We start from the raw sequence: 23965 nt of genomic DNA, 5'->3' as shown, positions 1-23965 counted from the left end.
AGAACTTGCATTTGTGAAGTCAAGTTTTATTTATCCCTCAGTCCTACAGATCATCTCTTACTTATTTTGGCCAGCCTCTGCATGTTTCTGCATTTCTCTGTGTCCATTTGAGAGACTAATCCATGGCCAATCATCATGTGGTGCATGATATCAATATACATGATTGTAGACCTCACATCTGCCTAATTCCCTGTTTGATTTTTTTTTATTTATTCCTGTCTTTAATACAGAACTTCTACAACTTATTTTTGGTCAGCCTCTGTGCAGGTTTCTGCATTTCTTTGTCTCCATTTGAGAAACTTCCACGACCAATCGTCATATGGTGTATAAAATCAGTCTGCCGATACTACTGTATCTCTGTTTCTCTGATTTTGTGACTTGAAAGGTTGGATTGTACTTTCTGTCTCACAGGCTCACAAAGTCTCATATTTCTTTCATATCAGCCTTAGTACCTCTGAAGGTTGCTTCTCTGTTCCATATCAGGCCTTCTCATTGATTGTATAATAAATGCAATACACGCTATTCACGCCGCGGCCATGTTTACACGAAAACGAGGCTTGGAACGCAAGAAAAACAAAATGGCGTCCTCGTGTTCCGTAACACAGTGGACCAAGTACCTTGGCAATATACCGCCCTTGACGTTTGATAGCGTCGACGCATGGGCAAAAAAGTCGGCGAAAATTCCACTGTCACAACAGAAGAAGGGGTATTCAAATTTTATTGAAGGCTATGTGCACGACGTTGAAGGTACGTGGTTTTATGCTGTCTGTTTTGTATCATTACTTTGCCCGAAGACTAGCGCGCGCGGCATACATTACTACTACTGGTGTACTGGATCAGCGCCCCCTGTCGGCACCCAAACAGCATTACACAAGGCTGACATAACTTGCCACACCCCCTGCCGGCTTTGGTTACCGTAATGGTGACGTGACGCTTCTTGTTACCGTGGCGGTAACATAAGGCGGCTGGGGGCGTGGCCAAGTTTTCGCTGCTGGGCGCTGCGGCGCTGGAAGTGCTTGGGGGCCGACGGGGTGCCGATACTAGTTCTAGTAGCTCCGCCTTACGCTCGTCTTCTCCAGTTATAATATTACATCACCGTCCATAGTCATATTGGTGACAGACACCCATTGATATGTTCAGTAATCACTATCTAAATACATGTATATCTAACTGATTATCAGCAGTTCTATTCAATACATGTAATAATATTGATTGAATGAATACCCTTATTCAAATTATTGTAATATTATGAAATACACATTGTTTATACTACATTATACTAATGCCATGATGATTATTAAAGATTCCTTTTTATCTATGCACTATGTCTATTTTGTACCAGTATCTATGCTGACATTTAAACAAACTTTTATCTGTAGAAATTACATGTAAATTTTTAAGGTAGTTGCAAAAATATAACTCATTGACATTTTTGAATGATAGTTCAAGTTCAGCAAGAAGGGGATGACGGGTGCAAAATCCGAGCAAAGGCGTACCCCTCTATGAGAAAGAATAACCCACCCTACAAGCTGATGGTTTGATCACTCCCAAAAAGTTGGGTTGTTGGTTGAATTTTGGCTTGTTGGGAAAGTCAAGCCAATGGTTTTGTTTTTATTGTTCACACAATTTTCTTGTTGTCATTTACCACACATTTCCATGTTTGAGTTTTTTCAGGTACGGTATGCCTCTTAAAAGTGTTTTAACAGGTAAAGATCACTGTTACTTCAATGAATCAATAGTAGACAAGTTTGTTTTGACAAATTAGTAGACAATAAAAATTTGATTATAGACTTTTTTAGAAATGTGTGTGACTGGAAATGTTTCTTACACTTTGTTAGAAAAGGCTATTGTGATTTGTTTGTGAACAATCTGTAAGCCTGTAATATATCCTTATGTTGTGTTGTAATTTACAGTAGATTATGTAGTTAACTCAGACACTGTTAGAACAGATTGGTGTAATTTGTGAATAAAATGTAGGCTGGTATCTAATATTACTTAATTGATGTTTTTATTCACAGGTAAGTCTGACAGATGCAGAGATCATTCATTCATCCCAATGCGAATGCAAGGCCGGAAATGGCCACTGCAACCACATCATAGGCCTGTTGTACATGGTGTGCCATTTCCAAAAGCTGGGGCTGCAGTCTGTGCCGGCAGTGCATAGTAAAACCTCCCTACCACAGACCTGGCATGTACCATCCAGGACTGAGGGGCTGACACCCAAACCAGTTGATTCGCTAAACATCAGTAAAGTAAAGCCTGTGCAGCAGCCCACCAAGAGGAGACGGGTGTCTGAGGGTCTCGTGCCCAAGGTATACTGCCCAGTACCAACACCTATACCTTGGGCACCTTTCACAGCATCCCTTCTGGAGCAGTTACAATCAATCAAATCCAATGCACAAATCACAAAGGTTCTACCGCAGTCCCAAAACACGCCAACTGTGAGCACTAAGTTTGGTCCTGTACCCCTTGGCTCTCCCATATCCTACCAGCAGAGGCTGGAACTAAAGGATGGTGACATTATTAAACATCCAAGTCACCCCACATTTCCCACATTTGCACTACCCCCATTAGAGTCCACATTCTCATATGTGCTAAGACAGGCAGAGCAAGAAATGTTCCTAGGTTTGCATGTTACAGAGGAACAAGCTCTGGAAGTAGAGGTCAACACCAGGGAACAGAGTCACAGCAAACTGTGGCATGATGTGAGGAAAAACAGGATAACTTCTTCAGTATTTAAACAGGTGTGTTCTAGACAAGGGGATCATGACAGCCTTGCACTAAGATTACTGACTAGTAAGGGCATACAGACATCTGCCATGAAATTTGGCATTGAGCATGAGCCAGAAGCTGCCAAATTGTATTCTGAAGTCACTGGCAACAATGTCTACCTGTCTGGGTTTGTGATCAACCCATCTGCCCCACACCTGGGAGCATCACCTGATAGGAAAGTGTATGACCCAAATTCTGAAACCCCTCATGGCCTATTAGAAATAAAGTGCCCTGACAAAGACTCATTCTATTCATGCCCCTACTTAAAGAAGCAAAACAATGGCACCTACAAACTAAAATCCACCCACAGTTACTACTACCAGGTGATGGGGCAGATGGGCCTGACAGGGGAGAAGTGGTGCGACTTTCTGGTGAAGTGTAGGGACGACTATCATTTGGAGCGTATTGCATTTAACGAAGATCTGTGGTGCTCTATGAAAACTGCCCTAGATAGTTTCTTCTTCCTGTTCCATCTGCCACAGATGTGCAAAAACTAACATGTCAATCAAAATCTGAAGTTAACAAAAATCTGAAGATGAATTAGATAAGATATATCCCTTCAGAAAGAGAAAAATATGTTTTAAACTATGGAAATGTAATCTATCTAATTTGCAATATATAACTTGCAATGCTCACTTCTATGTATTAGTAGCATTGTCACAAATATGATTCCTACCATTTACTGAATGAGTTTGTGACCTTCTCTAATTGAATATGTAAATAAGGTTGTCATGTATATAATCTATATGAAGTCATTATCTACCATTTCAAAAAAGCATATGTTGTTAATATTACAGTATTTTCAATGCCTTCCAAATGATAGTCGGCCCTACACTTCAAACTAACAGCACCGCTCCTCCTCCATAACTGCCTAAATAGCTTTCAATTTGTACATGTAGTCATGAAGCTGACATTCAGAGATGACACCAAGCTCAAGATTTCTTAATGACTAAATGAATTTATTGCCTTTATTGTATATTTATGCTCTTAGAAACATGTATGTACAGTTATCAGGCAATAAAGCTTAATAAGTGGCGGCTGCTGGCCCATGCTCAATGCCAATAAGAATATGATATCAACAATGGCTGATGAATCCTGGTCTGTACAGGTTCAATTTTTCTCACTTCTTAAGACATATAAAGACAGTTTGATGTTACAAAACATTGCTTAATAATATATAATTACACAAGGAATATTTTTTGTGCAAATTACAATTACAACTAGAGACTTAATTCTGTACATACTTGCAGGCATATTTGTAGAAAGGTGGACTCAGATGCAGATTATACTATGTATAAAATATCCATCATATGAAATACATTCTACAATATACAATATAATATGATAACACTTATCTTCTATCTTTTTTCAAGTAACAGTAGTATAATGTATCTGAAACAGCAAGAAGTAAAACACCATTTAGAAAACATGTGGTTACGGTAATAAATCATTACCAGTTGGTATTTAGGCTAGTTACATGCCAATAACAATAAGAATATGATATCAACAATGGCTGATGAATCCTGGTCTGTACAGGTTCAATTTTTCTCACTTCTTAAGACATATAAAGACAGTTTGATGTTACAAAACATTGCTTGATAATATATAATTACACAAGGAATATGTTTTTTGTGCAAATCAAATATCAACTAGAGACTTTATTCTGTACATACTTGCAGGCATATTTGTAAAAAGGTGGACTCAGATGCAGATTATAAAATCTAAAAAATATCCATCATATGAAATACATTCTACAATATACAATATATAATATGATAACACTTATCTTCTATCTTTTTTCAAGTAACAATAGTATAATGTATCTGAAACAGCAAGAAGTAAACCACCATTTAGAAAACATGTGGTGATGGTAATAAATCATTACCAGTTGGTATTTAGGCTAGTTTATTTGGACAACTAAAGAATGGTAGATTTGTTGAAAGCATCTTGTACATAGTTTCCCAACGTAAAACCTTCATTACATGAGTACACAGTATTCAACTAATGGATTAGGAAAAATATTGCCTCAGACTACCTTACAATGTTACAAGGTTGGAGACATTTCAGTTTGTTGGTACAACATGATCATTTGCAAACCACATCTGGTCATATATAAAATGCCATTGTGAATAAATGTAATGTCAAGATTCATAAAATCTGCTGTATCTATTTGATTCTGTTCAATATGTATTGTTTTACAAATAATGATTTGGTCTAAAGACATATATATTTAATCATACCATACAACTTTGGTATTCATAGAAATATAAGATAAGTTAGTTACAATAGGAGTGTTGTTGATAAGACTAATAATTGCCAGAGTCTACAACAGGATAAAAACATACATGAAGAACTATAGATTCAAATTTTATGTTTATGAGGGTGGGATATACAGAATACAACACGGTCATATATGTCATATACACATGTTTCCATGTAAAATGCACCAGAAGTTGAGAAAATTTGGTGTCCTCAGACAAAAATTAACCCAAAGACAAGAGTAATATTGAGAGCACACGTCTTTCCATGCGAAAATTGCGCCAGAAGTTAAGAAAATTTGGTGCCCTCAAAAAGATTATCAATGCTTTGAGATATAGACTCCAAGCTTCATACATTTAAATGGTTTCTAAGCACTATTGAGCACAAAAAATTTTATGTAACATATTCTTTTCTGATACCAGACCTACTGGACGATAAACAAGCATTTTGTAGTCTTGAATGTTACAGTGCCAAGAACAATATAATAGGGGCTTTTCTAATACTTAGTATAATAGATGTTGTCAAATTTGTTTTAATCATGCCTTTGTCTCAGGAATTTCTAACACAATTTGGTGACCCACTTCAGGAGAATACATGAAGAACTCCAAAAAATGTGAGAGGCAGAAAGTAGCATCAAATGTTGATATTGAGTAGAATAACTAGTACAAAAAAATGTATTATGTATTTTTGGTCTTCATTTCATCTTTATACTTTTTAGTGCGATGCAAACAAATAAACCACATTTTTGATGGAGGAGTCCCATTTTCACTAGCTTCATCTATCAACTTCCCTTATTAGAATAAGGGTCCCCTGAAATTTGTCAGAATCGAACAAATAGTCCAAATCTGGTTGATTGACGGAGCAAGTGAAAGTGGGACTACTCCATCAAAAATGTGGTATTCCTTTACCCGCCTGATGGCCCTCTCCACATGTATTCTCAACCTAGCTATCTCATGGGTCTGACTAACTTCAGTGGCAGAGAACTTTCCTTTCTTGCCAAGGAATGGGGGGATCACTAACATTGCTTGTTTATTGTCCAGTAGGTCCTGTATCAGAAACCCCTTATCAGCCATAACAGAATCATTAGGCTCAATAAGGTCAACTACTCCTGATCTAGCTGTGATTTCTTTATCTGATATACATCCAGTATACAGTGTGCTGACAAAGGACAGGACCCCACATGGTGTAATTCCGATTAAACCCTTAAATGTTGTGTGGCTTTTGTACTGTGAATATGTTTCAGAATTAAGTACCTTAGAACTTGGAGTCTGCACCTTTAGCTCTGTACAGTCAAGTATAACTCTTGTCTTTGGGTAGGTCTTACGGAAACATTCTGGCATATTCTTATCAACAACACTCCGAGAAGGCCAAATTGCCAAACTGCCCAACATGAAGTACAAATAATTTGCCCAGGTGATTAACAACCTACTAACAGAAGACTGGGACACACCAAACCTAACAGCTAAATCATTCTCTGCAAGACCCTGCCTCACACGGCACAAAAACATGAAAAACTGGTCAATAAGAGGAAGACTTGAATCATTAAAAGATGACATTCTAACATTGTTCATATTAGATGAATGTCTCTGCATCTGAGTCCACCTGATCATGTTATTAGCTGAAGGTTCTAAAGATGTGAAAACGCTAACTAAAGTTTGATAATTATTAAAGCCAGTGTAAAAACTAATTGCTTGGGGGTCAGAAGAAAATCTATCAAGGAAAAACTTTTCCTGCTCCAGTTGTCTAACCTTTTCCTGCAGTCTGGTAATCTCTGCCTGGGCAGCTGCCAGCTGACTCTCTGCAGGAACAGGGGTGGAGGAATAGTCATGGTCAGCTGATGGTGCTGGTGTAGTGTGTACTGGACCATCAGCTGCCACTCCTTCATCACAGCCTACACATGGGTCTGGAGCAACACTGAAATACAAAACAGAAAATTCTATGAGCTATGGAGATGAAAACCTGCAAAACTATCAACATTCCATAATGTATTGCATAATTCTGAGTTTTTTTAAATTTAACATATTTTTACATGTCAGTGGATAACAATTACTGTATGTATGCGTAAATAAACTTTATTATTGCAACATAGATATGAGCAATGTAGGTCAGTACACAAATATGATAAACTCTTACTCATTGGAACGCTTCTTTGGCGCAGGCCTCTCAGTAGTCGTTTTTGTCCACTGGAATACTGATGGTATGACTCCTGGCCTGAGCCGTGTTAGACCTGACAGTGTTCTGAGAAAGTCTTTCTCATGGAAATGTTCGGAGCACACACGGGTTGCAGTAGATATCTAGAATTGATTGAAGAACATGTTGTATATTGGTTGTGATTATTCAGAATATATTGTAATATACAAATATTACCATATTCAGATTTCTGTTCACTATCTGTATAGAAGAAGTATTTACTGTTTGATTACACATCAATAGCTCAGACTAGGGGTGGGTACCGGTACAGAAAACTCAGGTCCTAGCTCAGACCATTAGTCAATAAAGTTACTAAGATCATTTATTATGAGACCATCTTAGACAAAGATACTCAAATCAAAAGTCTCAATCTTCCAATTAAACATCTGCTTGAAGGGTATATTTATAAAGACCACTTCATTGGATTAGCTTTAGTGTATAATATATATATTATGTAATACTATATACATGTATCTTATTTGTTGCCAGTTAACCGAATTTTGTAAGGTATCAAATGTGATATACTACATGTACTGAATGTAATCACAACTTCAAATAAGCTGGTGTGTCTGAGATTTGTGCGAGAAATATAACGCCTTACATTTTAATAGGCACAAGTCCGCACTGCACGAGTCTCAAAATTCAAATGAAAATGCCGATATTGACGGCGGAAAGTTTGCTAAGAAAGGAACATGAAATGCTTATACAGTAAGGAAACTTCGCAGACATACAGGGACATTTTCTTGAGTATTCACGGGCAGTGGCTGATCTTTAAACACCGACTGTGCGAGCGATATTTTGCGGGGCCTTTATGGATATTCGCTAGAAAATACGCAAGTAAACAAAGGTCCAAACAAAGAAAATGTCACTTTGGATGCTTGCATCGACTTGAAACTCAGGATTTACAAATAGGAGACAACTCAGAGCATATTCTGAGAAAAAAGTCTGAGATTTGTGCGGCAAGAACTTGTCCACAAAAGATAATAGCTTAGAAACTGTCACACCCAGTTAACGCCCCTGCCCCTCCCCCACCCCAACATGCATGTAACGTTACACCAACCACAACATTACGAAATAATGCGAAAATACCTTGAAATTCTTTCCGACATCTCTGCGGATCTTTACAATCCATTCTCTGCGCTGTTGCTTGTCATGAGGGATACGGTGAAATGTGAGTTTTTTACCGATATCGTAGCGCGAATCGCTAACACAGGATGGCACACAACAGTGGTACGCCGCCATATTGTCCCGGTGTTGTTCGTGCGTTCCACGCCTCGTTTTGGTGCCAGATTGCGTCATACGTGAATAGGGCGTATACGAAATAGTCCTGACAATTGTTTTCAAGTATAACATGTGGTGATCTAAAGATCTTGTATCTAGGTAACAAACAACTGTTACAACAAAATTTGGACCAGGTATTTGGCCCTTCAGATTTTTTTGTTCTTGACTGAAGCTGTCACTACCACAGTGGTGGTAATCCTTTCTACAATATTATCTTTGTATACTTGATCTAATATTCTTCAAAATTCTCATACCAGAGAAAAAATTGGACCATTGAGGTGAACTGTATACATGCAGATTGAGTACATAGGAACTCTACATTGATAATGCAGTGATCACTTTACTCCATCTCTTTCATCATGTATGTCACCCATTTTAAATTTTGGTTCAGATCTTGGTTCCTGGTTGGTCAATCCTTGGTTATAAAGTGCAAGTTGTCTGTCTCAGTACTCTTCTGCATTTCCTTATTCTTAAAAGCTTCATTTATAATCATCTCGTTTAAACTCTGCACCCCCCCCTCACTCTCTCAGTGGCATCAGATTTGATATTCTCACCATGCTCAATAACATGCATGTATAGATAGAGTTATCAATTTGTGCAAGTCTTGCCTTTTCTCCACAACAAAAGAGAAAACTCCTCCCGCTTCTAGCTGATCTTCATTTGTTGCAATCACTGATATAAAGTAGCTGACTTCTGCAAAAATTTTATCTTGCTGAAGAAAATTTGCCTATGTGAGTAAATGGGTTATGTCATTGGCAGTAGTGTCCACTTGACACCTTGTCACCAGATGCCCTCTGTTGGTCTCCAGAAAATGTTTGTTATTAATATGGCTGTCATATTGAGTGCTGGGCCTGTGACCTTGAGCTCATCATCATCTGTGACTTCCTTTAACTGCTTGATGAAATAGCATATATACTGGTTTAAGCTTTCAAGAATTTGAAATATGTACTATCATTCTGTTGGTCTCCAGAAAACGTTAACTTTGTAATTAATATGGCTCGCATATTGAGTGCTTGGCCTGTGGCTTGGAGCTCATCTGTAGCTTTAATTTAACTAACTGATTGATGAAAGAGTACTGGTTTAAGCTTTCCTTAATTTGAAATATGTACTTTTCTTCTGTTGGTCTCTAGAAAATGTTTGTTATTAATATTGCTCTCATATTGAGTGCTGGGTCAGTGGCTTTAGGCTCCTGTGCGTTTTTCTTTAACTGCTTGATAAAATAGTACTGGTTTAAGCTTTCCTTGATTTGAAATATGTACTCTTCTTCTGTTGGTCTCCAGAAAACGTTTGTTACTAATATGGCTCTCATATTGAGTGCTGGGCCTGTGACCTTGAGGTCATCATCATCTGTGACTTCCTTTAACTGCTTGATGAAATAGTATATAATATTATACTGGTCTAAGCTTTCAAGAATTTGAAATATGTACTATCATTCTGTTCGTCTCCAGAAAACGTTTGTTATTAATATTGCTCTCATATTGAGTGCTGAGTCAGTGGCTTGAAGCTCATCAGCATCTGCAGCTTTCTTTAACTGATTAATAAAATAGTACTTGTTTAAACTTTCCTTAATTGAAATATGTACTTTTCTTCTGTTGGTCTCCAGAACATGTTCGTTTTTAATATGGCTCTCATACTGAGTGATGAGTCAGTGGCTTGAAGCTCATCAGCATCTGCAGCTTTCTTTAACTGATTAATAAAATAGTACTTGTTTAAACTTTCCTTAATTGAAATATGTACTTTTCTTCTGTTGGTCTCCAGAACATGTTCGTTATTAATATGGCTCTCATACTGAGTGATGAGTCAGTGGCTTGAAGCTCATCAGCATCTGCAGCTTTCTTTAACTGATTAATAAAATAGTACTTGTTTAAACTTTCCTTAATTGAAATATGTACTTTTCTTCTGTTGGTCTCCAGAACATGTTCGTTATTAATATGGCTCTCATATATATACTGAGTGATGAGTCAGTGGCTTGAAGCTCATCAGCATCTGCAGCTTTCTTTAACTGATTAATAAAATAGTACTTGTTTAAACTTTCCTTAATTGAAATATGTACTTTTCTTCTGTTGGTCTCCAGAAAATGTTCGTTATTAATATGGCTCTCATATTGAGTGCCGGTGGCTTGAAGCTCATCTGTAGCTTCCTTTAACTAACTGATTGATGAAATAGTCTTGGTTTAAGCTTTCCTTAATTTTACTCTTCTTCTGTTGTCAGGCATCTTTACTGCAACATAGTCTGACTCTAATGAAATGCTCTATTGAACATTTCTCATTTTTCTAACCTTTATTTATTCATGAGAAGCTCATTAAGTATGATTAACCATAATCATAAACCTTCAAAATGTTTATTTTAGATGTTCTTTCATTTAGTTCATCTCAACTTATTGTCTAAGAGAAAAAGGTACATATCTAAGAAAATGTGAGATTTTATCCTCTGAATTTTATGTTATGGTGTGATATTGTTATATTGTGGTGTCAGAAAGTAACAAGTCTATAAGAACTGCAGCAAGTGAAGGGCAAATAAATTTTTCCCTCAAAATCCTTCATAATTAGTGCTGAAAACTAAAAATCTGCAGCGGCTATTTTTTACTGCTTCTTCTGGAGTCATGTAAAGAACAATTTGCTCTTGTATGGCTTTTGTTTTTATTCCCTGTCAAAGATCCTGCATGAATGCAGATGATGACAATTCATAATACCTAAGATTAGGGGGGGGGTATATTCATTGCATGTTATACAAAGAGGTTGTAAGCAGTAACTGTTGCAATAATGGCAAATTAAAAAGAAAGAGGCCAGATGAAATTTGCTTTATTTTACAAATGTGCCTCACTGTTGATAATTTTCAATTGCAAGGGGTGGGGGGGGGGGGTTATTTCAAGATACAGCTTTACTTTTTGTATCCAAAGTCTTGTATTGATGGTGTTAACCATTTCCCAAGTGGGTGTCAAAAAATTTTGAACTTGCCATTTATCAACCACCCCACCCCCACTAAGATCAGGCACAGTGCTACATATTTTATTGTTATATTTCTTATACAATATCTGGTTCATTGTAACTGATACAGTCATTATTGGGTGATCCTCCCATGATCACCCTCACACTCAGGGTTGACATCGCGGCAAAGCCTAACGATATCACCCCTGACAATTCAGCCAGGGTATTTGGGTATTTGGGGCGCCCTGCTTATGAATATTAATGAGCTTGCCTGATTTGTCGCGGGCCAATCAGCGACCGGATTGCAAGTTTCGAACAAACAGCGTACGGCGCGGCGTGTACAAAGATCTGTTTATCTTTGCGTGATGGTAATGTTTTTTTTTTCGTATGCTAGGTCGGTACATGTATACGGTGATGCCGTGGTTACCCTATACCCACAGAACCGACAAATGTTAAATTTGGTACCTGATAAAGACGTCTGGACGCTGAAAGAACGTTACGCCGGTGCTGTTATCTTGCACTTGAATATTAATGAGTCGCCTTATATGGCGCCTTTCCGAGCTTTCGACAACAAAAAGCCAGTTGGTTAGAAGCCACGCCCCAAATACCAAAATACCCTGGCTGAATTGTCAGGGGTGATATCGTTAGGCTTTGCCGCGATGTCAACCCTGAGTGTGAGGGTGCCCATGATATAAGTGTACATCTACATGTAGATAGGTATTGTTCTCTACTATCAGTATACTAAACTTTAACATGTTTGCCAATGCCAGATACCCACTGAATGTGAGACCTAAGTATTGAGGTTTGGGAACAAAGGGTTCACAGTCTCCTTTCTACGATTTGCATAAATTCTAGGCATGTCTTTGGCCTCACCCTTATTATATAATCTTGTAAATGTTTAACTTGTCTCTGCATTAGAATTAAACTAACCTCCTCACTGCAAAGTATTTTTCCCCATAGTTTCCTTTCTTTTTTTGCTTCACATTAGCAGACCCATTATTCCAAGTATCTACACTGTATCTCTTTATGAACACCTAAACCAGCATTTTGGCCATATGCTACTATTCCATGGGGTGTGACTGTTCCTCAGAACACAGATTTGAAGACAGAGACCTAATAAGTATCCCTCCAAGCTTTTCTAGAAGAATTATTGCTTAAATCTGTAATTAGTCTCACTTTTAATGAGATTCAAAGATGCAAAGGCTTTCCAAATGTCCACTGATATCCTGTACAAATACTTTAGTTTTCCACTTTAGAAAGTCAAAGCATAGTTTCACCTGCTCTTTCTATCATCAATCATATTTGCTGTTTCTTAAAACTTAGCTTCTAGTCTGAATAGAAATTGATTTATCTTATTTGTTCAGTACTAGAACTGCTTTCTCTGTTTAAATGTATGTTAATTCCCACTATGTGTGTAGAGTTTCTTCTAAACATTTCCACCTGCATTGTTTTTCAACTAGAAAATTAATGACTAGCAGAAACCACAAAATGTAAGATGTTAGTCTGCTTTCCAGGATAAGCACTACCTGGGTGTCTCCATAGAGGCTATTTTTTTGTCCTATGCCCGAATACCTTTAATCAAATCAGAAAAAATTATGTATCTAAAATGCACATATATTTTATTGTTACATATGATACAACTGTGCATCTCTCTCCCCATACTTCTATTACTAAATATATAAGGCTTTTGGTTTGTCTTTTAGTAGATTTTGCAGGAACCTTTTAAAAAGACTATTGTATAAATCCCCATGGTAAAGTTAACTGTATTCAATTTTCTAAGAGTTTTCTACTTTTTTGCTCTCAGAATATGATAAATAGTCTTACTATTAAATGTCTGTAGTAAAACATTGAAAGGAAATTTCCTTCCTCACACATGTCATCAATGTACCAGTGCTGAAGATAATTCCTAAAAAGTTCACTTCAATTTAGGTTCCACTGTCGGTTTGGACTTGTGATTTCAAGAAGACAATTAAAGCCTACGTCACATTTCCAACCCGCGGCCCGGCCGGGTTCTTTGCGGAAAGAAAAAATTAGATTTTATGCCAATGAATATGCACAAGGCACGCTGTTGAATTATTTCCGTTACATTTTGTCTTCTTGTAGTCTTTTATGTCGAACTTTTTGTGCTCCAAAGCTGTCCGGCCAGGCCCCTATGTGGAAATGTGACGTTAGCCTAAATGGGCTGTACTGTACTTGTTACATCACAAATTGTACATTTTAATTAAAAAAAAAAAAAATCAACCTCATCTCCCTAATTCACCAGTTATGTAGAAACATATTATGCAACTGTGTTGCTCCACTGTCTTTCTATCATTGGATCATCGCATATTTGAGTTATTGATATATATCAAAACTGTTCACCCTTCCACATAGCTATAAAGTGTTATCTTATAAATAACAGATCTTTTCATTCCCTGGTGACTACTAGATAGCAATTAATGATCAATGAGAAACATTAATCAGCACAATTGTATAGTTTGTTTGCAAATACTGTCTTTATTCCTCTCTCTCAACACATAGAGCTTCCTTATTTTTTGATCTCCAAGGCATTTTTAAAAAGTTGACAGTTTCTAGGTTGGTTGTTAGGCCCTTTCAAATCCTTAGCTACCTGTGTTAGAGTCCTCACGTCTAGCATATCTGGACTGGTCTGGGTGTCTAGGTAATGTCCGTGACTTGATGCAAAATATTCAAAGTGTGAAAAAATTTCAGGTTCTTAGTCTTCAAGGTCCCACCTCTCTCTCTCTCTCTCTCTCTCTCTCTCTCTCTCTCTCTCTCTCTCTCCCTCCCTCTCTCTCCCTCTCTCTCTCTGTCTCTCACACTCTCTCTCTCACACTCTCTTATTACGAACAGCTGCTTAATGTTTTCTCTGTCCCTGGTACTGAAAACTGTGAGATGACACTGAAAGCTCAATGTATTGGCAATGGTGTCTAATTATTTTCAGCAATGAAACTGATACTTAATGACATTTTTGCTAAAAGAAATTGTCAAGACTGGTAACTCATTACTTCTATGCCCTGCTTCTACGCAATGTACTAATCTAAGAGCTATGATTAAAAGATTGATAGCAGGAACAAAATCTGGAATACTCAGGTATTCTTTCTTCAGATTCCTCTCTTGAATTTCTCCTGTTTGTTAATGTCTTTCTCCAAAACTATCTTCATATGATTGTTCTTTATGAGTCATAAACCATAGTCAAAATGGCCCTTTGAGATCAACTGTGCAGTAGCCTCTGTATCAACTCATCTTTGTTGATAGTCCAAAGTAGTTAAAATGGTGTGGCCTAAAGTTCTCTTTCTTCTGCCAGATATATTTAAGTTGTTTACATTCTATGAACATGTGTGAATAGTCCTTGTCTACCTTACATATCCCACAAGTAGGGCTGTGTACTTCACCTGTCTGATCATACTTAATTTATGCTAATTACTCATTTCATCTTTAGAATTCAGTATAGGATCAGACTTTCTATCAGTGTCTACATGTATGTTAAGGTGATATCCTGTCCAGAAACTAATTTAAAAGAGATTTGAAAGATAGCCAGAAAAAAGAATAGAATTAGGGTTAGGGTTAAGTAAGAAATACATTTAGAGTTTACAGTAGATTTTGGTATCTATTAAATGCCAGTTGTTTCTTCCAAGAGAGGGTCTCTCCTTGGTGCTGATTGCTGACAGCTATCAACAACACCATTGAATAATTTTTATTTTTCTACTGGTTAGAATTTGCCTTTGTTGCCATAACCTTTTAGTCATCATATCATGAGTTTTAAGTTTGAATTCCTAATCCTCCTATGATATTAGCAGGAATATCTGTGTTTTAGCTATCCATTATATTAACCGTGTGATTCAACTATTTCTCAGTTAGATACCAAGTTTTAGGTGCTTCAAGTTATCATTATCATGATACTTATTGATTATGTGATACTATGACACATCTCTGGGAATAGTTGAACCACCCAAAAGTGGTGACTAAATTTCTCCCAGTCACTCGTGTTCTCCTTTCCTATGAAGCAGTAAGCAAGCTGCTAGATGCCATCCATGACTCGCTGTATCTGATTCCTCTCAGATTTCTCAATACTCCTGACACTTTCTTTAGCTCACACAGTTTACTATGACTCTTTGTTTTTTATAAGAAGAATGGTGACAGCTCAATTATTGGCCTTTATGCCTTATTTTTCTTTAGAAGCAAACTGATACTTGTGAAGACATTGACAATACATGTGTACATTTAAAATTGTAATACCCAGTATGGTGTGATGGGTGCTCTGCTAACCCATCTAAGAGCTATGATTAACAAATTCATAAGCATAGAATGAAAGATTTCTTAGGCAAGCTCATCTTACATAATACTATGTCTTCTCTAGAAGTCTTTTAAACTTTAGCTCCAACTGACATTATTTCCCAATAGCAGTTGTTGTCATTGTTATCTGTCACTGTACCGCTACCTCCTCCCCCACTTTCAAAATTCAACATTCAACTGAATGTACATTCGCAGATTGTAATTTTTTCCTTTGTTCTTTTGCTCTTAAGATATCACTGCATTGTCCACTGACTTGGCATTTTAGTGGATGAAGATGATGAGCCTGTCACAGTAACAGTATTCTAAACAATCTTTCAAGTCCATGATAATCCATTGCACCATAAACGTATTTCTTAGATTTCTCGTTTTATTTGATATGATGTCTATGGTTCTTTTTATTCCTTTTCTGTGACCAATTCACTACACCCACTGAACCTCTAATAGAGCAACCAATGCCAACAATTAAAGAGTTTTGAGTCTACAAAAGACTATCTCTTTTCTACTGTACTTCCTGGATTATGTAATGTGCTAGCCTTTTTCCGTAAGTACTCTGATAAGTACTCATTTAATGTTACACAATAGTTACAAATTAGAGTAAGAGTTGTTATTGAAACAGTGCTATAAGATGTTGCTCCAGTGGTTACTACTAATGGCAAATGAATGCATGTTTTATATGTACAGGAAAGACTGCTAGTACTTGAATGTTTCTCTTATGATTCTAAAGTGTGGGAAAATTCATTGTAGCAATAGAGCCAGTAACCTCTTGTCATAAGATTCTTTGCTTGGCAGCAAGTTGTCTTAAAATTCTTTTCCAGTGCCCTTTTTATGGACCATAAGACACACAGTGCACTACTGATTGGAATTGGTCCTCCATGATATTTACACGCAGTCTAAGGATCTATTACAAAAACCGTTTCATTTCGATTTATTGTTGCCCTTCTTGACCATTTTTCCTTCTTTTCACTTGATCTTGCATCAGACTCCTTTTCTTGACCTGTACTAGTGTCTAGCAAGCAAACTGTGAACAGCCTAATTCTTATCTATTGACACTTTGTACTTCTTTACTTTGTCAAGCATATCTATTAGGCTTAATTTCAATCTCATTTATTTAATAATACCCTGCTCTAATTCTGTTGTAATTTTTATAACTTTTGAGAACTCTATTCAGTACCAACTCAGTTTCATTTTTTGCCCTGAGTGAGTTCAAATAATAACTAAGTAATAGCAGTCTGTAGCTGCTCCAATTGCATCGTGTAACTTGGCTTTATCGGAACAAAGTAGAATTTTAGTTATGTTTCATTGATATGACATCTTCCAAATGGTGTCTTACTGATACATACACATACAAACACACAATTATGGTTCTAACAACATAAATGTGTTGGCCCTGTATATCTCTACAGATGTTTTCATATTTATTCAGTTCTTCTCAAAATCGCATCTAGATAAAGGTAATAACTTCGGCAATTTGCCCCCGGAGTCACTGTCACCTTTACGGTCCTTTTTTAGTCCCAAAAGTTTTATTCCGAAGGCCATAGGGTTGAGGTTAGGGCTAACGTTGAGGTAAAGCAACATGTAAGGCTGAGGCTAGAGGTCATTTTGATGGCTAAACATTTTGGTAGCAAAACGTCATATTGCTTAAGTTTGTCACAACTTTCTCTGGTTCAATTATTAATATCTTAGACATCAGATCATTAGTATTGTAGTTGAGTGTCTTTTCCTCCTATGATATCAGCAAGTATATCTGTCAGAACGCTATTATCTGAGAGTGTGAATTAGCCTTTTTTTCAAATACCTAGACTTACATTGTAGTTTATATGAAGCTTCTTTAAGTCAAGTAACATATTAATAAGGCTCTGTGAAAAGTTAAGCTAGCACCTTAAAGTTGCTGACTGATTCTTACCCATATTTCTTTTGTTCTTTTCATTCCTTTTCTGCTGCAAGTAGCCAACATTAAGGCACTACATTGTGTCCAAATTTTCAAAGTTGTTGGAATTGATCAGAGTCAGCCACATTTTTACAGATTTCTGCATACAGGGATGTTTTTTCTGGACACTCGTAGGCTTTCTTAGTGGGTTCTACCATGATGTCTGTCCTTGGTGCTGAATGCTGAGTTAATGAGATCCAATATTTTACTTTTTCTTCTTCCCATCTATATTCATTTGGAGGGTTCTAAAAGTTTAATTCCCTGACTAAATTTGTTTTAGAAAAGCTAACATTTTTTACGAAAGGCTTGTTAAATCTATTTGCAACATGCTGTAAGGGTTGGAGTCTCTTTTGAATGATGTTTATAACACACAGTCACTCATCTCTTTAGTATTTCACTTTTAAGCTTTCATTTCTTTGCTATTCAAAGTTAGAAATTACAAATTTCAAACAATATAACTTGTTCATCCTGACCTTACCACTTTTGTCAAATTTTGGATTGTATTCTTTGACTGACTTTGAAAAGCTTAGCTTTCTCATTCTGACTTGAAGGCTATTATAAACTCTCTGCCTGACATGCAGATATCCAGTTTCTTCAACTTAACTGGGCGTAATATTGACGCAGCAAAATACTAAATGCCCCTGACTGAGCGAGCTAAACAAAGGCATATTTCCCCATATATTGGTTCTTTTGTGGTGAATATGAACATCTCTTTTGTAGTGAATATGAGTATCTCTTTGTAGTGAATATGACCATCTTCTTATCTTCATTCTTGATTATCCATCACTTGTTCATCTTTAAGGTTTACCTTTTTTTGCGTGATGCATTTAAATTAATGTCTGACATGGACTTGATAATAATAATTGCTGTTAATATCACCTTCCCTACTTATCACTCAACATTTGGTTCACAGAAAGAGTTTGTAAGTTGAACACACACCACTACTAAGACTTACATGTAAAGCCTCATGCTGTAGTGATTGCACATCTAAGTTTTGTAGCCATAAGGGCTAAGTAAGATGAAGATTATTAAGGCCCCATTCTGTACACCATGAATAGTGTGGGAAAATCTTGATGAAATGAAATCACCTTCTGGCATGTCTGTAGTTAATGCCTGTAAGACAAGTTTCCTTCCTTCTGTCGGCTTCTATTTCTTCAGACTCAGTCTCAGAGTCTCAGTTCAACTGTAGGGTGATATTACTATTAATATAGTGTCTTTTGTAAGAAAAGCTTTTACATGTTCTTTTTTGCCCTTCATATTCATACTCACCTTGATATTGTACCTGTAGCTGCTTTTCTATGTCTCTTTCTCGAAAGCTGCCAGATTGTGCACGGAAAGTTTAATACTTTCGGAAGATCCTTCTCTCATCGTATACATGTATGTTACATAAAGAATCAGCTTTTACCTGATAATGAAAGAAGAATTTTATTGCACGGCAATTGTACACCGTACCAATGCACGGAAAAGACACACCTGCAAATCCTTTTTTCCTGTGAAATGGTAACCTTTTGCATTTACTTGATGATGTGATGATTTAGAAATTTATCATTTATTTCCAACTCATTTATCTATAGTATCACAGATACAATTTTGACAATGGTAGTTTAATGTCAGGAGCAAATACTTGGGGCTTAATCGATACCTCTTACTTCTGGGGACTCCTTTACAAGTTGTTTATCTCCCTTTGAGGCGTCGGATTTGATATTATATCGTTATTGCCATAGTTATTATCATTATAACTGTTACTCATACAGTTATATACATGTGAATGACCATCTACATTGTATGATTTTGTCCTCTTCCTTCCTGGTCTAACTAAAGAAATCATGTTGATTTAATTTCTAGTACATGTATGTTTTACTGAAATGGCTCACACTGTTTGTTTTTTTAGTTTTTGGATGCAACTTTTCAGAACCCTCAGCTGCTCACTTTCTTCAAGTCATTGATCATCCTTTTAAGGTTTCTTCAATTGGCAACTTGTGCACTTATTCTGTGTTCAGCTTATTTCCTTTGTACAACACCAAGCCCTATTGGTCAGGTTAGATGTATTAAAAAATATCTAACATCCTAAGCAATATGTTGAAATTTTTCTTGTCATAGTACCAATTCCAATCAGATTTCTAAGATAGAAATGTGATTGGAATTGGTACTATGACAAGAAAACTTTCAACATTTTGAAGGATGTATGATAACTTTCAATAAATATAAACTGACCAATAGAATCTAAGACAATTCCTATGAAGTTTATCCATCTGAAGTTGCTTTTTGATATGAATCCTCCATGCTGAGTGCCACCATCATCTATCAAGATGGAGCTATACATAGTCATCATGTTAAAACAAACATGTAGTGTACCTATTGCATATAGATCTCTTTATTTGATTTCTTCTTTTTTTGTCTAGATATGAAAATTAAAAATCTGCAGTTATATAATATTATGGACTGCTTCTTCTGGAGTCATGTGAAGAGTATTTTAGCAAGTTTTGGCTATGAAAGACTGGTCAGTTTTAAGTGCACTGGCAATTGATACTGTCAGAGTATTGAATCAGTACTTCTCACTTTTCTGGATTTCCATTTGCATGAAGAGTTAAAATTCACCAGCAGAAAATGTCTTAGATTCACATCTTGCTTTTATCTAAACTTATATTATCCATCACTTACACTTGTCTTCTTCTCCTTTTAAGTATTCTGAATGGCTCTGGCCCTCTTAAGCTTCACACAAACCATTAAAGACCTTTGAGTCCACTGCAGACTCTGAGTTCCTATTTACATACTGTTGGTACGATTCTTTTCTAAACAAGATGTGCTTCTTTTTATTGACCATATAGAATTTCTTTAAAATTTATACTACTGTAAATTGCTACATTGAATTGTAGTCGTCTCTGTCGCTTAGTTTCTTTTTTTGCGAAGTATTATTATAATAGTCTGTATAGACTGACTTATATATAGAGAGAGAGAGATTGCTGCATTGCAATGGTTGTTGAACAATTGACTCATTTTAGCATATGGTCAATTTTTCTTTTCCCCTGCTGTAAGAAATTTCTATCAATATCATGTTTCCTTATATCATTTTGTCTTAGACTGATCTTCTTCTTGGACTTGATTAACTAATGTCTAATGAATTACTAAATTTGCCCTATGAAACCAAACATCTTTCCATCAATTTTTACTGAATGATTTTCATTTAGTTTCAGTTTTATTTCTTATTATGGTTCTTTCTATTCCTATGTATTCCTATGTAAGGGTCTTTTATTTACATAATATTAGAGATGGTGAGAATCATATAGAATAAATTTAAAACGTGACACTTAGCAGCTACGTAATTGTTGGTTGTTGATATTTTCTTTCAAATCTAATAATGTAACTGTGTCCACTCATAGTACGGTCTTGATTTTTTACTTCAGTTTCTGTAATAAAGAACTAGAAAGTTCCCTCCTTGTCCCACCAGGACAGAGTGTCCAGCTGGCAGCTTCTGAACTGGTAGTACAGTAACGTTCATTTGTTTGACTCGTTTTCCTCAAAATATTGCCTCCAGATCAGGATGCTGGTTTTTATTTCCTCATCTTTCAATCAACGCAATTCACTTTGATTCAATCCGAACACTGGATGATACTATTTTCAAGCTCACCATATACACATGTATATTTTTACTATAATTTTAGGATATGATATCAAGCACATTCCCTCACTAATAACTGAAAATTATGCTCATCTATCATGAAATACTACTGCAACAGAATGCTGTTCAGTTGAGTTGATACTTTGTTCACGGCCAGCATAGCACTGTGCTGTACTGATGTTGTTCCCTTTCTTTTTAATTCCCCTTTACCTATCTTTATTTACACTGTTTACGGCAGCATGTGGTTATTTGAAAGTTTCTTCATATTGATGATACATTGCCTCTGAGTCAGTCTATTGCTTTAGTCTCTAACTCTATAACCTTTTCCTATAGGTTCAATGTACTGAGTATTATGTGTACAGATTAAGCCAGCTCTTCAGTTTCAATCTTTGGGAAATCTGATTGTTTAATGTGAAGTAGGAACAACTTTGTTGCTGTGCTTGGTACAACTGTTGGAGATACTGCAGATATAAAATGTTTAGGGCTGCAATTTTTAGTTGGAGTACTGCTGAGTGGCAGCTCTTACATCTGTGGTGCACACTGTCAGGCTGTATCCAGTAACCTATAGTCATATTGTAGAGAATTTGTGGACTTCTCCAGAAAAGTGCCTGTTAAGCCCTGAGTTAATATTATAATTCGTGTATACTACTGAGTACTCAGTGATCATAACATAAAACACTGTTTAGGTCATTTTTCTTTATTTAACCAGGAATAATACAGCTCAGGTCAACCTAGACCTATTTTTCAGGCAATCCTGGGCAGAAACAACACAATAACATTCTACATTATAAGCAATTGAATCTACCTTTTATGCTGCACAGCAATATTCACAACATTGTTGTGTCATGAGAACATCTTGAAATATGCCACTTGAGTTGTCTATCACCTAATGCTTCTTTCTTTCATGTCACTCAGATCAACATCTCAACTTTCAGAACATTCTGACTCAAGTTCTTAACTATGTTTATTTTGATAGAATATCATGGGATTCAGCAAATAGACTTGAAAATTCACTTGTGGTCCATAGAAAGGGCCTGTCCTTAGTGCCTGATTATTGAGAAATGAGTCAATGTATTTGGTGTATCGACAACCTCTTTGAATGATTTCTTTCTATACTGTCAGGAGATTGTTTTTGTTTCCAGAGTGTGTACTTCATATCATTCTTTTATATCTAGTGTTACGTACTTTGAGTCAGGTAAGATATATCATACTATGACACAATGCTTTGAATAGTTTAACCACTTAAAAGTTACTGACTAAAGTTCTCCCTGTGAATTATGTATCATCTTTTCCTATTAGGCGGTAAACAAGCTGCTAGAAGCCGCTTTGTTGGACGTTACTTCTTTCTGATTTCTCCATTCTTCAGTTGGTTTCAGCTGTTAACTGAATTTTTTGTGTGTGAGAAGAACAATGGCAGCTGACCTTTATTGCCTTCATGCCTTCCTCTTGAGCAACCAAACCGATACTTGTTAAGATACATCATATTTGGTAATACATTGATTTGTGACATAGTATGATGGGTGTACTGTTAGAGCCCATCTAAGAGCTATGATTAACAAATAGCATGCAATACAAAATCTTTTTTTTTCATTTTGGCTACCACAGTAATGATATTATTCTGTAAAGATTACTGAAGCCAGTAAAGATGCAATGTGTTTAATGTTTCCTTATTATTTTGCATGGATTTGTGAGAAAGTACTTAGAGATCAATTCCCCACCGATTGTTTGGCATTAGTCTAGATCTTCAATTGCAATATATATTAATTATAATGTTGATAATATTTTGTCCCATTTGATCAAATCTGTTTCCTTGCTTCCTGCATACTGTCATGTGGATGCACATTAATAATTTGACTTCTGAAATAGTCTATCTGCAACTAGCTGAAAAGAGTGAGGAACTGACTCCTCAACAGGTATTGTTTAATGTAGCATTCTTCTGTGAGGAAAAAATGGGATCCAATAACTTAAAAATATTATATGGCAGCTAGATAATTGTTACAATGATGTATTATTTATAGCATCCTTGATTTTCACGTTTGAAATAGTTTGCATCGGCTGAAGAGGCAATTCTCCATAATGTGTCATGCATATCTTTAGCTTCTTGTGGGATGATTTTACCTACTTCCTTCAGATGTTCAAGGAGAATTCGTCTCAGTTTGCCATTGATTTTCAGTACAAGTTTGACAAAACAACTGTTGAATAATGAGGTGATCATAGGAACCGACCATGGATTATTGCACCATTTACACCGAAGAAAAGTGGAGCAATGTATATTTATCATTATTATTATAGCCCATTATTATGTATGGATGTACATCATAATTAGCCATGACGACTCTCAAAGATGCATTTTTTTCAATGAAGTCACAGTTTTTGTTTCTCCGGCCTTTTTGTTTGCTTGCCAAGCTAGACTGTTGCTCTCCCTGCCTTCCAAACCCCCTTACCTGCATGGCAAAGCAATAAAATCTCACCACAGCTCCCTACGCAAGCCAAACGCCAATGTTTGTAATAAAGTCCTACATCTCTGACGTGTTTAAATAGTGGCACCATTTTGTATATGTCCCTGACTGTGTGTATATCCCTCGTTACGATTGGTCAATTTCTTTTGTATTGCTCCTTCTGATAGGGTGCATTTTTTAAAAATATCATAAACACCTAGAAATTCATGTGACACCCAGCTCACTTGAATTATTTGTG

The 23965-nt window shown here is 36.4% G+C and overlaps 2 protein-coding genes across 2 annotated transcripts; one reads left to right on the top strand and one right to left on the bottom strand.

Annotated features, from left to right (window-relative positions):
* The first annotated feature begins 1544 nt into the window (after nt 1–1544).
* Nucleotides 1545–3417, top strand: LOC118405302. The gene is made up of 2 exons (XM_035804739.1): nt 1545–1706; nt 2019–3417. Exon 2 carries the CDS (start codon nt 2112–2114, stop codon nt 3267–3269), a length of 1158 nt encoding a protein of 385 aa, XP_035660632.1. The 5' UTR covers nt 1545–1706; nt 2019–2111; the 3' UTR covers nt 3270–3417.
* A 1725-nt stretch (nt 3418–5142) lies between these two features.
* On the bottom strand, nt 5143–8532 carry LOC118405298. Its single transcript, XM_035804730.1, has 3 exons — nt 8311–8532; nt 7165–7325; nt 5143–6945 (listed from the first exon to the last, which is right to left on the bottom strand). The coding sequence occupies exons 1-3, from the start codon at nt 8518–8520 to the stop codon at nt 5826–5828; spliced, it is 1491 nt and encodes a 496-aa protein (XP_035660623.1). The 5' UTR covers nt 8521–8532; the 3' UTR covers nt 5143–5825.
* Between the last annotated feature and the right edge of the window lie 15433 nt (nt 8533–23965).

This window comes from Branchiostoma floridae, chromosome 18 (genome assembly GCF_000003815.2).
Source record: "Branchiostoma floridae strain S238N-H82 chromosome 18, Bfl_VNyyK, whole genome shotgun sequence".
NCBI lineage: Eukaryota > Metazoa > Chordata > Leptocardii > Amphioxiformes > Branchiostomatidae > Branchiostoma > Branchiostoma floridae.
Note: the sequence above shows the minus strand (reverse complement) of the source record. Positions and strands in the feature narration are given on the sequence as shown.

Coding starts and splice junctions, on each gene's coding strand:
- LOC118405298 (XM_035804730.1), bottom strand. CDS start 8,520: ATGACGCAATCTGGCACCAAAACGAGGCGTGGAACGCACGAACAACAC. Junction 7,326..8,310: donor ATGTCGGAAAGAATTTCAAG/GTATTTTCGCAT, acceptor AATCAATTCTAG/ATATCTACTGCAACCCGTGT. Junction 6,946..7,164: donor CCAAAGAAGCGTTCCAATGA/GTAAGAGTTTAT, acceptor TTTGTATTTCAG/TGTTGCTCCAGACCCATGTG.
- LOC118405302 (XM_035804739.1), top strand. CDS start 2,112: ATGGTGTGCCATTTCCAAAAGCTGGGGCTGCAGTCTGTGCCGGCAGTG.